Raw genomic sequence first — 17,369 nt, 5'->3', positions numbered from 1 at the left:
AGTTAATCTGTTGCTTTTGTAGTGGACAAAAGCAAAAATCCCGAGCTGCAATAAGCAGTAGACGTTGAACCACTGTTGAGTTGTACAGTGTATTTCCCAATATCCCACATTTTCTATAACAGCAGCTGGACAGTTTCTTTCAGACTCAGGCACAGTGTTTCTGGTGTCCCCATATATGAGGTTACTTTTATAAACTACCTGAAATGGAAAGGGACAGAGCTGATGGTCATGAGAGGGGGGCTCTGGGCCCCAGCTTTGAAGGGCTGATGGCAGGCAGGTCTCAGAGCAGTGCCCAGGGACTGTCCCCAGAGCTGAATAAATCATGTCTGTAAATAAATGAATTCACTTCTCCTTGGCCTGCACCTCAGACTTACACACTGTCACAAGTGTAATCCTATGAGTGTTGAACTTCAGGCTTCTGATTTAAAAAACCAAGAGGTGAGGTAGAGGAGGCACAAACACAGCCAGCAGCAAGTAGCAAAACATTGGGAGTCACCAAATCTGCATTCAGTGCCTCTTGGCATCCAGTCTTTCCCAGAGGTACGTGCTTCCCAAAGGCATTTTGGCTGCACAAGGAGAGGACTGGAGGATTGAAATCTTGTAATTTGGGTTTTTTTCAGGCCAGTTACTTGTCAGAATTGGTTGAGGGTTCCCAAGAAGCTTTTCAGACCACTGGTCTAAGCGGGACTGGAGGTCGTTGAGGTCCTGGGGGAACTGCAGGAAACTGGGTTTGTACTGGGTGCCTGAAGCGTGGAAAACACATTTAGATTTTCATTACTTGAGACAACTGGTATTTCTAAACTGGTTCTTCACCATTCTTTAAACAGTTTCTAGCACTTATACATACATTTATACCTAACTCTCTCTGCCCCTTCCTGTAGAATTTACCTGCATTTATGCTGTTTTCTAAACAAGACGTAAAACAGCATTTCTCCCTCAGGCATTCAATCTATTACAGCTCATGATGCTGCATGAGAAATTCTCCTAAACAGGACATGAGACATCAGGAACTTCATATGCAGTGATACAGCAATGTAAACACAGAGAATGTGAAGTGAAGAAGGTTTAAGTGCTACAAACCTTGTACCAGGAAAATGCAATATGGTAAAAATATCAGGACTTGATGTGGCAGGCTGGAAAAGACGTTGTAGAAAATCAGGTTAACAGAAAACACAAAGTGCAATTATACAGTATTAAGATAATAGTATTTAAGAACTAGTTTTCATTTTTTTGGGGACATCCTTCATATTCTCTTGCAACATTTTGTTTTGATAGCTTTTAGCTTCATTGTTTAATCAGAACCAGTTCCATAGCCTGGTTAAGCAGCATTTCCCAGTGTTTGGCTGCAGAATTCTTTGTTCAGTTCTTTGGCTGCTCTGCTGAGTCACAGCCTGTCCCATCCCATCCCATCCCATCCCATCCCATCCCATCCCATCCCATCCCATCCCATCCCATCCCACTCACAGCCTGTGCTGACAGGGCAGGCAATAAAGCTCCTACTTACCCACACAGAAACCCTCTTCAATACATTCTAAACTACATTAAATATTTGGAAATGCAGGTGGTTTCAATGTATCAAAAAGCCACAGAGTCATAAATAATTACGTTAGAGAAAAGGCACTGTGGAGTTTGTATTAACATCAAATAATGCAAGTATGCATCTCTCACCTGATTATTTCTTGTGTCATGACTTGGTTTGTTATCTTGCTTTGCTTCCTGCACATTGTTATCCCTGAAATAGAAACCATGTGATCAGAAAATTGCTTCGGGGATGCAGTATTTTCAAAGGACAAGGCTACAACTCAGAGGATCTGAATTCTGCTTGTGAGTCCAGCCCTGTCTGGACTTGACAGGCCATTTCAATGTGCTCTGTCCCCATGGGCAACACAATCAATAACAATTAGGCAAGTGCAATGGTTTTTGGGAAAAACACCTGAGAACTGACAACTGGAGTATCTGGATTAAACTACCAAATAGCAGGGGACTGAACTACCTGCTACTGCTATTAGCAGGGAAGGCTTGTTTTTTAGAGGCTGTGGAATTCTTTGTGTAGATAAAGCACCTACCTGTCTGGCTAAATTAACCTGGAGCCTGCTCTCATGTGTCCAAATAGCACCTGTAAGAAGGGAAATACCTGTGCTGTCTTCTACTCTTCCTGCAAAATTTTCTCCTTATTGCATCCTGCTTAATTATTGCTAATGCAGCAACGATGGCAACTGGCAGCACAAGGAAGAAGAAGATAAGCAGCCCATCCCGAAGTGATGTGTCTAGAGAAAGAAAGAAGTGAAATAATGAAATTTACAAAATTAAAGCATTTTTTTTTCTGTTGTAAACACTACAACCTTCAAACTATTTTCAGTTGAAACTTCACTGAAATTTATAAAATGCTACGATCAGAAAAGTAGGATTTGGCCTCATGTTATTACAAGTTCTTTCTGCCTTTAACCCCCCTGTGTTCCATGATATACAAACTTTTTCCTTTTCCATATATTTCTTCAACACACTTGATGATCCTTGTGGGTCCCTTCCAACTCAGAACATTCTGTGGCTCTGTGATTTTGTATCTGCTCACCCACAATCGCTCTGCACATCCTCTTTGCCTTCCTAAACTTTTAATAAATACAAACCATTTTTTTTTCCTTTCCCCAAACACAAATTTAGCAAAATCTGGTAAAATGTGAATTATTTCTCTCCTCACAAAGCTACAGATTGCGAACTTCGTTTTTAAACAAAGAGGGAAAACATTCTGTGTGTAAAGTGTAAAGCCCAGCAATGCTACTTCGTTATCAGATAATAATGTTTGTTCTTCAAGTCTCTGATTAAGTGTCTCATGCAGTAGAAAAAAAAACAGTTGAAAATAAACTGAACAAAACCCTGCTATTAGTAGTTTATTTTATGATACCCTGGGGCAGAAGGAAGGCCAGTTTCAGTGTCCTACCTGTGTGGGCAGGACCACTGTCAACGCTGCCTCCGTAGCCGGACTGGTTACAGAACGGAGGGGCCCATCCTGCATTGCAGTGGCAGTTCCCGTTGTTGTTACACACCTACACCAGTACAACAGGGATTAATTAGTCGGGCAGTGGCAGTTCCCATGTTGTAACACACCTACAGCCCTTACACGGGGATTAGTCAAACAGCAACACCTCTCTGAGAGCGGCCTGGAGTAAGGACCTGGAGTTCCACGTAAGGAGTTGCGTGAGGAAACAAGGAATACTGCACAGTATTGCATAGAAATACATGAAGTGTTAACTGGGAATAAGCTCTCCCCCTCCATAACATCCCAAATCACTGAGTGAGCCTGATACCTCAGGGGAATTCTCTGTGAAAATTAACATTTGTGTTGTTATTTGCCTCCAATAAATTACAGTCCGAAGAACTCGGTTCTACAGCCTTTGGACTCCATTTTGATTTTTCACAGAGGCATATATAAATCAGGAATTACCAGACCATCTTCCTCAAAGGGATATTTTCCTTTAGCAACTCAACAGCTCAGTGATAATAAAAAATTCCCTTGGGAAAATCTGGAGAATTGCCTTTCAACGTTAGTGCTACGAGGTTTGCCCTGGAAACAGGAATTACAGGTAAAAAAGTGGATTTAACTTTTAATACAGATCAGAAAAAAAGCAAAGCCATCTGGCTGGTTGTTGCTTTTATGCAGGGAACTTGCACCAGTCTAGAAACATGGAGCACCATCTACTCACCCCATTATTATTACACTTCTGCTTTATATCACAGTTGTAGCCCAGAAACGCTGCATCAACACATTCAAAACCTACACAGGCCTGGAAGAAGTAATTAGAGCCTTGCAAACACAAAACTAAACAAAAATCCCATCCCTTTATAAATATACTATATAAATATAAATATATGTTTACAATGAGGCTACAGCTTTCACTTAAATGTCAAGAAAAAGGGGCAATAGAACATTCAGAGCTTCACAATTTTATAGCTGTATTTTTATCACATTTTCTTAACCCTGTGGATGCAGTTTGATGGAATAATTTGAATAACTGATAATGTAGTTGACTGATTTGTATCATCCCAGTTTTTGCAGAGCTAATTAATTGTTTCTGTAGATTTCAAAAAGCAGGTTTTTCATTGTATTACAACACACAAACAAGAGAGCTGTGTAATGCCTTTGGAAGTTAAGAACTTTCCACTTGGTGAGATATATTCCACCACGCTGCTGTGATGCCTCTTACCTTGTTTTCTCCACAGGCTGTCCCATCATGAACTTGAGCAGGATCAGGGATATCTGACCCTAAGTCAAAGTCAGAAGACCAGCATAAAACCCCGGATGCATTATTGACAACGCTCCAGGCAGGAAGGTTTTGGAGGCTGACAGATGTGCACTGGAGTTTGCCACACAGACTGTGCCTGTATTGAATGAAGGACACTCAGAGACAAGGTGAACAGAAAAAAACCCAGTATCAGTGAAAATACACCATCCAGTCAAATTTTTTAGCTTGCATTTTGAGGAAATATTATTTAAATCTCGCACTTTAAGGGTTTGTAAGAGCATACATTTTTTACATTGAACATTTTAGGGTTAGTTTTATTTGTTGGTGACTTACTGGACAGGGCATTTCTTGTACACTCCCCCTTTCATTCCACAGTTTCCAAACCTATCTCCTTTAATATTTGCTTTCTCAAAGCATATATCAGGTGCTTTTCGTGCCCCTGTACAAAAAAAACAGTAAATCTTTGTAAGCTGTCTGAAAAACACAAGGAAGAAAAATTGGAAAAGTCTGTCAGGAGACTAGCAGTGGTTTTACATTAAATAATAAACATACCTTTCCCATATATAGATTCACACTGTGAATCAAAACTCTGGCATACTCCATAGTAGCAATAGGCCTTGTTGTTGCTGCATGGGTGACCATTCATGATGTAAACGTCCTCTGGACAGTAGGCATTGCTTCCATTGCAGTACTCAGGGAGATCACAGAAATCCCTTTTGGCTCTGCACTCTGCTCCTGCCACTTTAAACTGGAACCAGAGAGGAAAGCCACTGTCAGTTTGCAACATCAGAAGTTCTAGTGTGAAACAACAACAACCTTTAGTGATGTCAAGGGAGACAAATTTCTCTCCTTTCTCAAGTTTCAAATGCTCTCTACTGGTGAACATGGTTTGATAGTGTGAAAATATGTCAAGGGGACTAGATCAGCTCTTTTGAAACATTAAAAAATTCTAGTGAATCGTATCATTTTTGGTTAATAACACCTTGCCCACCTTGCAATTTTTGCAGCACAGTCCTTGAGCACACTGGGATCCAGGCGTGAGTTTGCAGGTTGCAGCATCACAGCAGGGGTTGGAGCATTCCTGAGGAACAGCCATGGACAAGGGGACACTGGTTTTATCTCCTTGTATAGCTAGGAAAGTACATCATCAGTACAAGTGCAAGCCAGACTTTAAATCCCTGTCTCTACCATGTTCTGACAGCTGCTCTAACAGGAACCTGTCCTGCTCTAACAGGAACCAGTGGCTGTGTTTTCCTCGTACAAGTCATCAGGAGAACACCTGGTTTGATGTGTTGTGGCACAGGGATGCCAATGGAACCAGGGGTTGGTGGCAGCCTTTTGATTTATTGATGCCTTTTTTGAGACACTTTTATTTTCTGGAGAATGAGCCAACACATCCCATTCCTTGAGGGACGTTTTGGCAACGCAGATAACGACTCACAAAAGAAATTTAGTGTGGGCAAAGTTTAAGGGTTCCAGTTAAGAAACCTGTATGTACTCTACAGATAAGTAATCTCTGTCATGTAACAGAAATGTCTGTGCTAAAACCAGCACAAACCCCAGTTGTTTTTCCACATACTCTGCTCCAAAATGCACTTCTTTCCCAGCAGTGCCTCAACATTCTAGCCTTTAACTGAGTCCACATCAAAATCAAAGTATGATTTTAAGCTTTAACTAAAATTTATCTTCATATTGTTGGCAAAAAAAGGAAAATTACAAGGAAAACTCCTCGGGTATTAATGCAATCATGTATACCAAAAGCCAGTATTATACAGAATAATATAATATAATATAATACAACAAGTCTCCAGTTGAATTTCACCCATTACCTGTGGTTTGCCACAGTCACATTCTTCATTGTTATCAACCACATTATTACCACAGACAGGTTCTCTGTACACATTACTTGTCATGGGAGGATTTCTAAGGCAGTTTCCTCCTCCATTTAGAATAAGGGTCTCAAAATCATCAGCACTGCAGGTGCTGAAGTTCCTGGATCCACTGGAAAGCATAATATTTTATTATTGTAAGTATTTTGCTTACAGGAAAATGTACAACTCAAGCTCTTAAAATATTGTCACTCTATAATAAACGTTGCATTTCATAATGCTAGGAGATAATGAGATAGTTAATTTCTACTTTATTTTGCATTGCAGTGCAGTACTAGAAGTTAAAAAATACTATTATAATATAAATACACATACTTTCAGAAGCAAGATTATCTGTTCTGGTGTCCTGTATAAAACAGGCCTTAGAAATTCCTTGTCTGTACTGAGTCTAAAAATGTTTGATTAGAAAGACATTCACCTTAGAGTCCCTAAAAACTGAGGAATTCACCTTCTTATAGTAGTTTTGTCCAGTGTTCAATTACCCTGATCTTTTAATACAAATGTGGATAAATAAATAATATGATCTTTTTCTCTTAAGGGGAAGCCAAAGAACAAATGAACTGAAAGAAACATAAGCCAAGAGGTTTTGTTTAAATTAACTGTTAAATATTTGTTGCACATTTGCATGAATCCAGTGAGTATATTTAAATCATTCTCAGCAGGGTAAAAATAAAATCAGCAACACACTATCATTAAAAAAAAATTATAAAATCCAATTGGGTTTTTAAGAATAAAGAATGATTGGATCAGGAAACAGGTAACACTGGAAATAAATTAAATTTATGTGAAATCCTAATTCAGTGAATCCAGCTCTGTGACTAAATTTTTCAAACAACTCCCCATTCACAAAATTCTTCAAGATTCAGAGGAGTTTCACAGCTTGTAAGGCACAGTCATGCAAAGAAAACAAGTTTCTTAAGACCAAATAACTGGAAATCTTACTTATCTGTGCTGTGCATGATATAGGATGCAGGACACCTCTTATCATCATGTTTCATTCCGAGATTATGCCCCAATTCATGTGCCACCACCGTGGCATGACGTAACATATTGTCATGATTCAACTAATGGAGAGAATCAGCGTTAAAAAAAAGGTGACACTAAAGAAAATACTGTCTGTACCTAGTGTTTTATTCCCCCCACCAAGCTCTTGGAGACTCTGAAGTCAGAATACTAAACTATATCACAAGGCAGAAGCAGCAAGAACAGAAAATTTGTCACTATTTTCAGCTGGGGTCAGATTCTGCCACTCCTTCTGTTGCTTCCATGAGGATCACATTCTGAATAATAACAGTTGGCAGCTGGACTAGATGACCATTGTAGGTTCCTCCCAGCTGACATTAGTTTATTTATTCTGTTCTAACACAGTTAATCACTCATGAGACTGATTTCAATGTAGTCTTCAATGACAAATGTACTGTTCAAGAACCAAATCTGCTTCTGAGATTGTCCACAGTGTTCTGGCATCCCTGTTTTAAGAACAGGAACCTCTCCAACCTCCCCGAGGGTGAAGAAAAAACCAGTTTCTTATTAATTTTCCCATACTTAAATTTTTTTCAAGTTTACAGCCTTCCTGTGGGGAATTCCAGACACTTGGAAATATAGTGCATTATGTTCAGTATTTATTTAAAGAGTAAAAAACCCCACACATCATTTTGTGCTTCATGCCCATCCCCAAACCACTTTGGTTATGGACTTTAATGTTGTGAGGATGGGCTTTTTAATGCAACACTGAGTTAGATGAATTACAAAAGGTGAACAAAAGAATTATTTGAGGAATAAATCTGCCATGTGGGCTGGAATTTGAGAAAGAGAAAAATTGGGAAGTACTTAAAAAAAGTTGTAAAATATGCACAAGCCTTTACATAGTAAACCCCATGAAAGTAACCATACAACTTCAAGTTTAGTCTCCAAGACCAGGGTGACTTGGTCAAGAGCTAATTTCTTCCATCACCCACAGAATGATGTACTTACAGTGCTGATTGACCCTCCCTGCACTTGTGAGCAGACAGTACCCACAAAAGCCATTCCAATGGATCCCCTGAAAGAGCCTCTCCCTCTGCAACAAAAGCAGTTTGAAGGTGGTGCTGAAAGATGGGTTGAAAGTTCATGTTTTCTACTAAAAGACAACGATGAGTTTGAAAGAAATACTGCAAGGCAAGGTTTGGTCTTTTTGAAGTCAAGAAGAAATTTATCCCCACATCAGGATTTCGCTGTAATTAATAATGAAAACTGGAATAACAGCTTGAAAATAATGTCAGTGCTTCTGAGTTCACTGAGTCACAGCATGGCTGAGGTTGGAAGGGACCTCTGGAGGTCACCTGGTCCAACCCCTGCCCTGGAGTTGGTTAACTCTTGAGAATTCATTATATTTCTTGCCATTTTTCCAGGTTAAAACACTTTGGAAGTGCAGTGAATTTTACTCCAGCTATATTTTTATTCATATACAACCCTCAAATGATATACATTAACACTGGCAGCATGGCTAGTTTTCCCACTGAATGAAAACTTACATTATGAGATGACTGACATCATTTCTTGATCTCTTAAGAAGATCTTTCTGTCTCCAAGAAACAAATCTACCCAGAACATCCCCAGCTGAACCATCCATCACAGATATGTGGTTTGCATCTGTCCAAATCTCTAATCCAACCAAAACAATCTGGATGTTTAATGGTCTATACATCTGAAAAAAATATAATGATAATAATGAATGTCCATCAGTCTGTTTTGATGGAATTCTGAAAGATGTCTTCACTATTACAGAGTAAACACTAAGCTGAACTTAGTGACCAAGACAGAACTTTGGTTTCTTTGAAACTAAATGTATATTTGTATTTATAAATTAAAATATAAAACATTTATAAATTATAAAGTCAATTAAAATTATTTAGAATATAAAGCTAAATATGACTGAAGAAAATCTACCTAAACATATGTTTTAGTTGGAGAAGTTGGAAAGACCATGTTCATTCATTTCCTTGGCTAATTGTCTCGAGGAGAAACTGGGAACAGGTGATCAGAGAGCTTATGGAATTGTTCACAGGGCTGACAGTTTTCTTTTAAAAAACTAAAAAGATGAGAAATACTCTTCCTAGAAATGCAAAACATACTGGAGACTGAAACAGTCAAACCACAGAATTGATTTGAAAACATCTTGTATCTCTCCCCCTGCTTGCAATTCTACAAAACTTGTGCAGAGATTCATGATGTGCCTGAACTGTGTTACAGGTTGTTGTATTACTTCCAAATACAGTTTTAGAACTGCATTAGCTGTTCTTTTGGAAACTATGATAAGGTAGAAATTACTCAATCCAGGCAACTTATCTGACCTACCCCATCAACATAATTAATCAGCTCAACTGTTTCCTTTTGCACCGCAGCAGGATCAGAATTCTTCAGCAAAAACTGTAAAACACCATAAGAATGTCAAAGAAAGAAAACTAACAAAATACTAAAATGTATTTAAGGTCAGGTGAAATAATTACCCTCTTGTTATCCACAACCACGAATAATTCTACATAGCTTTTCTGAGGCAGGACAGCTCGCTTCTCCTGCAAATGAGAAAGGACAATAAGTTAACAAGTTCAAGGCTTTTTACTTATGTTTCTCATGATTTTTATTTTATGTGTTTATAAAGCACTGTTCTAATTGCATTTTCTAATGTGGCTTTAGTTTTCCACTCTAGATACCAGTAGTTCACACCAGGTCAGGCACTGGGGTGGGTGAGCTGAATGGCAGCTCATGCCTTTCCTGTCCTACCCACAGTTGTCTTGGGCAGCCTCTGCTCTTCCACTGCAGGATTGCTTCAAGCTGTGTTAAATTCCCATTGTGGTCTTCTCTTTCAGGATTTCCTTAGCAGTATTCCCACTTGTTTGGCTTGGCATCCATGAAAAGGAAGGCCACAAGGAAGTGACCTCATGGTCCAGGGATACTGTGCCAAAGCAAGAGCTCTAGAGGCCCTTGGCTGCTGGAACAGACTGAGGGGATGGCTTGGACTGCAACTTCACAGAGAAATGGGAATATATTTACCCTCAAAAGCTTCTCCCTGCTAGAGGTAGTGTTTGATGAAAATGTGTACTCCACAGTCTGCTTCACAGACATCTTCTCATGCTGAAGGCTGCCATTCAGCACCCCACAGTGGAAGGGCACGTCCTGCTTGTCTTCTAATTCATAAAACACGTGTTCAAATGTGCTGGATGTGTTGAGTGGCTCCATTCCATACCATCTGCCAGCAATGTAGAGGATTCCCCTAAAAAAAAATCATATCAGAATGAATAATTATTCCATAGTTTTCCCCTCACGGTTATGACCAGGTGAGTGAATGACAGCTGGATGGTTACAAACTAGAACTGTTCACACCTCTGTGTTGAGATAAATTATTATCTTAAATTATCTCAACAGGGGGGGCAAGTTCAAATGTCCAGCAAAAGACAGAACAGAACTTATTTAAAATACTCAATTGTGCACGAGTGTGGGCTCCTTGAATCAGAGAGAAAAGAAAGGAAAAAAAAGAGAAGAGAGGCAAACTGGTACTAAATGGGTCTGGATCATGGGCAAAAAGCTGATGCAAAAGGTCTCTCTCAGTCCTTATCTCTAGTCTCACTCTCAGCCTCATGCAGCTAAAGCAATTTAAAAGAAGATATCTTGTAAGACAGAAGGAGAGGCTAAAAGCAATCACCAGGGTGTTTATGAGGACAAGAGCAACACTGCACTGCTGAGTGCAGCCAAGTAAAAAGATTTTGCATTTGTTCCTGGCTCAGAAACCCCTGGTAAATTCCCATTTGCTGTACAAGAGTCTTTCAGAGGCTGTTATCTTGTTCTCCAGAATCTCAAAACTATACTTAGCACAAGAATTCTCTAGTTTAGATCTTGCAAAAGAAGAAACTCAAAAATGTGAGCACAAGGCGAGTCTAAATCTGTAGAACAGTCAAAAAGCAATATCTGTTCTACACAGTGAGATCCAGCATTCCATGAAATACCAGAACATTGACCTTTTATCCTTCATTCAAAGGAATGCCAGGATATGTCATGATTTATTGTGAGTGACATCTCACTGTGATACTATACACGAAAGATATGTGCGTGAGTTTTATCCCACCCGTAATTTTATTGTATTTTAAATGCAAAAAATTGTTTCAAATTCAAATTTGGTCAACAATTTTTCATGGAAATGGTTTGTCTTTTGAAACGTGCCCATTTATAAGACAGAATTGTTTTCAGGAGTGTTTTAAGTGCATCAAAAGCTTAATTAAGCAGCATTTCTCCTACCTAAGTATTTCTGGTCAAAATATTCACATCAAGTACTAGAAACCTCAGTTCATGCCCAGGTTCTACCTATAAATTAAGTTATGGTTTCTGTCATGTTTCATTATTTTTTTTCTGTGAAGGAATTTTAGCAAAGGGGAAAAAAAGTGGGAGTTGAGGGAAACTATAAAACCTATAAAGAGTTTCAGCTTCATCAGAAGGTGAAAATATTAGAAAAAAATATTTGCAAGGCAGGATGGTGTTTTTTTTTCCCAGCTGTATGATGAATAGCAACTGGGGTTTTTTGCTGTTTTACTTTGGTACTGCACAAGAAATTATCCTGAAAAAGCAAGAGATAATACCTCAGGCCATCACAGGTGCTGAGAGCAACTGTTGAGTCAGCAATTCCTTCAACAATGCCATGATAATAACAGTGTGTCTGAAAGGCAATAAACCCACATAATTAGTGACAAAACAAGGTGGTTTCCTTCAACTGCAAACTTATTTTCCAACTAACCATATTATTTGCATGACATTAAGGCTGGCTGCTATAGAGTTCCCTATTTTGAAAATAATCCCAACCTTCTTGGAATAAAATATCACCTGATGTGTTGGGATTTCTTGTTTAACCCATCACCATCTTCTGTAAAAATATTTTAATCTACATTGCTCATCCTGCTCTCAGAGTCCTCTCAAAGGCTGATCTGAGATGTCCCATGCACAAACCACCCAGTTAAGTCTCACTGAGCTCACATGCAGTTTAAAGTTGGAATTAAATTTAGAAGTATTTATAAGGCTTGTTTGATACAAGACCTAAAATTAATAGAGCTTTGATGCTGCCACTGTACCTTTAATTGCATATTATGCAAAAGTGACCTAATCAGGCAGCTCAAATTCAGCCTTGGCATAATCTCCTGGCATTTCCTTTCACACCTTGGGAAACAGGGATGCTACACCACCACAAACAGCCCCATCCCTCATGAACCTTTTGTTTATTATTACTGGTAACTGTTAAACAAAAATGCTACAACTGTGAAAACTCACAAAAGCTGCATCCCCCAGAAAATATATTTTTTTCTTGGTTTCCCTGGTTTGAGGAAATTCTGACAGAAAGGGGGGAATTTTATTATGTACAATACCTCATTTTTGGATTGTGTTGCCTCCAATTTCCCATTTTCCCCATACGTAAACAGCATAAAGTCTTCACTAACAAGCTTTCTGCAAACAAAAATAAACTACCGCTCTTTGAAAGGTCTAGAAAGCAAGAAATAAGTAGAGAATCCTGGCAAATACTACATTCTGTTAGCATTACACCCATGCTAAATTATTATTAAAATCAAGGCACACGAAACAAAATACCTTAAAATGAGCTGGAGTCTTTGGAAAATAAGTTATTTTCAAGTATTTTAACTAAAAAAAAAATCCATAGAGAAGAATCTAAGCAGAGTCATTTGCATAAGGGCCTGGACTACTCCAGGCTCAGGAATGAGGAATGACAGAAACAGAAATTTCTTCAAATACAGCACAGCTAAGAACCCTCCCCCCAGCTAATAAAAAGCTAATGTTGAACAGAACTCTAATTTTCCCTAAGGATTTTCTGAAATGTACAATCTTGTGTTGATAAACTGCTATTATTTAAAAAAAATAATCAAAATAAATTTCTTCACAACTAGAAAAGTTACTATTCCCTTCTCTTTGCAGGATAGTACCATAACAGAGGCACTCTATTTAACACTATTTAACAAAATAATTTTCTAATTACTACAATCTGCCATTTAAATGGTTTCTTCTGAATTTTTTCAGTATAAAAATGCTTGTCTGGATGCAACTAACCCCAGGATGGTACGATTCCTTAGAACACTATCACATACTTATTTTTCTTCAGTTTTAGGAGATATGTTCCATTTCTGGTTTTCACCGAGTAAGAAAGGTTGTCATCTGAATGCTCCTGAAAACAGAACAAAAGATGTCACTTAATTAGGTGATTTTTCTCCTTGGTTTTGTCAGATCCATGTTTTGTCCCACTTCTGTGTGTGTGTGAAATATTTGCCAAAACACAGATTCCAAACCCTCAGCCTTCTGTGTTTTACAGTCTCAGCAGCACACTGGACATTCTTTCCTATGTAAAGTTTAAGTTCTATTAATCTGTACAATTTCACTCAGAGGGCAGGAGGGCACAGCCCATATGTGCACTCTTAGCTAAGCACCACATCATGTTTTGTGACCCTCCTTATGTAAATCAGCTAAGCCACTCACAGAATCTTTTATTCCTTAATTGGTTTGCACAAAGATGACTAATGGCATTTCATTAACATTTACTTCAGTAAATGAACTCAATATCTAGCACAAAGGTAAGTTACCTCAGAATTGAAGAATTAGGGCTCAGATCTTTCTCTTTTAACTCATTCCTTTAAGCTGTGTGACTCTGTGGGACCATTTTTACCTTTCAGGGTAAAAGTGTTGACTGCATGGTTGAAGTCCTTTGGTTATCCAAAACCAGAACATGGAAAGCATGAACATTAGTGCAAGTTCAACATCTGATCTGGCTCAGAGAAAATGGAAATATTCTTCATGTTCCTTCTCACTTCTGTCTTACAAGGCTGTTAACAAAACTAGAAGTTTGGATGGCAAATCCCAGTGCAATCACAGGAATTTGTGGGAGCAAATTTGCTCAAAACTAGTTGAAAACACTAAGAATCTGAAGCAATAGTCTGGGGCACATTTCTTCACTACATACTATACACTGTGTGTGTGTAAGATAGGACAGTGTTGGAAAAAACAGCAACATCAGAAGAAAAAAAGATCAGATAGAATCACAAACCTCATGAAAAAATGGGTGATGTTTCTCTCTGCCTGTCAGACTTTGAGGAATGATTATTTCTAATGTAGAAAGTCTGGGTGTCTGTTCAGAAGATACACCTGAAAATAAAGTTTGGAATTGGTAAATAATCAGAAAGGATAAAGCATTATGTTGGCACTGCACAGTGGGGGTTGCCAAAAGACCATTCTAATCCAGCCAGAAATGGAGAAAGAATGACTTCAGCAGTCCAGGACCTGACTGCCTGTGCTCAGTTTGGTCTGTTCTGTCCCTTTCAGAGCTCTTGGATCATGCTGGGAAGTTGAAGAAATCAACAGTTTCCATCATGGCCAAGTTATTTTTAATTTTGGCAAATATATTGCCTCGTTTTCTGCAGAAATTCTGTTTTGACTGTATTCGAGGGTAATGACTACACCACCCCAAACACAACTGTTGTAAAGTGCTAAAACCTGCAAATTCAAGCCAAAGTTTTCTTAAACAGGGTGTCCAAAACTGGCTGGTAGTCTTGGCTTTAACTCTTAGTTTTGGTTATTTGCATTATAAACTGTGATAATAGCTCAAATTTTTCTTTTCCTTTCATATGTTCAACACCAAACCATCCTTTTCCTGTTGCCCTGAATGAGGAATACTTACAGTTGTCCTCTGGATATAATTCTTCCACCTCCTGTGTATATAATCTTGGCTCCTTCCATTGCCTAACGCTGCATTTTGTTTGTTCTAGCAGCAGCCAAACCTTTGCAAAAGGTTTGTAGCCTTTTACATGATATCAGAATTATCTCCAGAACAACATGCTAATGCAGGAAGCTAAAGATAAGAGGCCTGCCAAGTATCTGGTTTCAGGTAAATGGTTAAAGACAAAAACAATCTCCTCTAACTTTCTTTAAAACTGTGTGAACTTGAATTCATCTTCCTTTTTCTTGTCTGCACATCAGTCAGGTTTGGTCAACAGAGACACAACCATTGCTTTTAAACAGGTAACAGAATCAACAGTAACATGGGCTTTAACAATGAAAGGGGTTTCTTCCTTCTTAAATTGTTCTTTCATAAGGAAACAGAGAGATTTCTTCACACCTACAGTAATACAAAGTCACCCTCATCCTTCCACATTTCTGTGAAAGGAATTCATAATTGCAAAGAAGCCACACAACCACTCATTCAAAGTGAGGAGGAGGGGTTTGCAGTGTAATCATGATCTCTACCTGTTAGATAACATCAGGATTTTTAAAAGCCAGGTGCAAGTAGCATATGTTTAACATTACAGGCTGCCATTGCAATCAAAATGTGGAACTTGCTGTTAGAAAACAGGTCTGAAAAGGGTATCAGCACTCAATATTTACTTCTGACTTTGCTCTTAATCTTCAATAATTTTATTATCTAAATCACCAAATCCATTCTCTTTCACGAGTATGTTGAACTAACAATGAAGATGCTCTTTTAACAATTTAAATTTTGACACCTGAAAGCAGGAAACCATCTTTAATGCACACCACAAAAATACCACTTTCTAAGAAATATTTCAGGTGTTACATCTAAATCTAAAGAGTGAAGCCAAATCATAAATGCAAGTAAGATAATGGGGAACTGCAATGAAACTGTAGGAATTCCCCTCACATTACTGAAGAAGAAATCTTTTTCTACAGTCTTTACTATTGATGATAATAACAGTAACTTCAGTTGTCACAACCTGTGTCCTGCACGGAAGAGGATAGATTTACATACCTACTACATCCTGGAGGGAAAAACCCACAAAGAGCTCAGCAATAAACCTGTAAATAAACCTGTAAATTCAACCTGTAATCTTTTCCAGACACTTTTTTCCTCGAACAAGATTTTCTCAATGAGCAAGTGCAGTGACTTGATGTGAAAGGGGAGCATCACTGTGATCAGGATCAGGGAGTACAAGAAGAAACTTTCTGAATATTTAAAAAAGAAAGAAGGCTTACCTTTTATCCAAAAAGGTTTTCCAGTAAAAGCTAGTCCAAAAGTGAACCAGAATAGGCAGTGCTTTAACATGACTAGACTTCCCAGAGAAACCACTCGAGTATTCCAGCAGACAGAGTGTGCAGCTCTGCACGGAACCAGAAGAACAAGAACCGTCTGCTCCGAAGGTAAACAACAGAAAAAGCACCCTGATACTGCATCTCTGCTAAGGGAACGGGAAGTAAAATTTAATCCACTGGGCTTGCGAGAAAACTGGTCAGACAGCTTAATGCAAATAAAAAGCAGCACATTCTTAAATGCTGATTGGAGAAAGAGCACCGAGCTGTGCCGGGATCAAACTGGTTTGTTCTAAAGGACTTTCATACCACTCTGAGACCTTATGAGATTAGAAACATAAAATACTGCTAGTAAGAAATACGGTGTTTAGGATGTTTATCGTAGCTATTCCAGCTCAGCAAAAAAAACTCCAGTGTGAAACAATCTACTCTTTGAAACGTCAGCTTGCTGTTTTCCATTTCTTCATCTTTGCTTTAAAAATATCGAATATACAATGCATATGAACACGTGGAAACCCCATAAACACATGGAAAACCCACAAACACGTGGAAACCCCCAAAACAGGGATTTTACCCAGTCCCTCCTATGTTAAACACAATTCTCCTCACTAAAAGACTATATTTTTGTGCAGATCATTGCTCTCCCAGGATCAGAATAATCTTCCATGCAACCACATTGTCACCAAAAGCAGAAAATAAATGCTTCTAAAACCCCATGGATTTGCAACTAATTTTGGAACTATAAAGCACATTTATAAACACAAAAAGGAGACTGAGACAACACAGTTTTTCACGCTAAAACATTTGCATTTATTAATTTTAATTAATTCTTTAATTAAAACAGAGCAAATCCATTTTTCCATCGCTGGTAAATCCCATAAAACAATGGCTTGGGTGACAAAACACAGAGATGCTGGCTGTATTTTTAATTATAGCTTGTGCAAAGCCTGCTCAGGTCCATCTCCCGACAGTCACACACCCAGTGAACATTCCTGCGCTGAGCCCCGGGTGGAAGCAGAACTCAATACCCGTGTTCCTTGGGTCTGTGTCTGTGCCACAGCTTCAGGAGCAGCTTTCTCCAACTCCAGAAGCCGGGATCCTAATGAAAATTAAATGAACCCCATCTTTTATTTATAGCTTCTTTTATTCATAGCCTCTCTCCTGTGTGGCGTGCCAT

General features: G+C 38.7%; 1 protein-coding gene across 4 annotated transcripts; it reads right to left on the bottom strand.

Annotated features, from left to right (window-relative positions):
- Positions 1-349: 349 nt before the first annotated feature.
- On the bottom strand, positions 350-16,346 carry LOC116789937 (disintegrin and metalloproteinase domain-containing protein 9-like). Of its 4 annotated transcripts, XM_032694274.1 has the most exons (22): positions 16,139-16,346; positions 14,199-14,296; positions 13,249-13,325; positions 12,517-12,595; positions 11,740-11,816; positions 10,163-10,382; positions 9,619-9,684; positions 9,467-9,538; positions 8,644-8,816; positions 8,105-8,189; positions 7,073-7,194; positions 6,071-6,242; positions 5,233-5,322; positions 4,794-4,989; positions 4,575-4,680; positions 4,203-4,377; positions 3,702-3,782; positions 2,939-3,044; positions 2,135-2,267; positions 1,669-1,732; positions 1,081-1,133; positions 350-743 (listed from the first exon to the last, which is right to left on the bottom strand). In XM_032694274.1, exons 1-22 carry the CDS (start codon positions 16,206-16,208, stop codon positions 665-667), a joined length of 2,394 nt encoding a protein of 797 aa, XP_032550165.1. In that variant the 5' UTR covers positions 16,209-16,346; the 3' UTR covers positions 350-664. The 4 variants fall into 4 exon arrangements, with proteins under 4 accessions (XP_032550165.1, XP_032550167.1, XP_032550164.1 ...); XM_032694276.1 differs by lacking the exon at positions 1,081-1,133; XM_032694273.1 differs by lacking the exon at positions 350-743 and having other exon boundaries at positions 876-1,133.
- Between the last annotated feature and the right edge of the window lie 1,023 nt (positions 16,347-17,369).

The sequence above is a fragment of the Chiroxiphia lanceolata genome, chromosome 8 (genome assembly GCF_009829145.1).
Source record: "Chiroxiphia lanceolata isolate bChiLan1 chromosome 8, bChiLan1.pri, whole genome shotgun sequence".
Classification (NCBI taxonomy): Eukaryota; Metazoa; Chordata; class Aves; order Passeriformes; family Pipridae; genus Chiroxiphia; species Chiroxiphia lanceolata.
The sequence above is the reverse complement of the archived record's forward strand: the minus strand, read 5'-3'. Positions and strand labels throughout refer to the sequence as shown.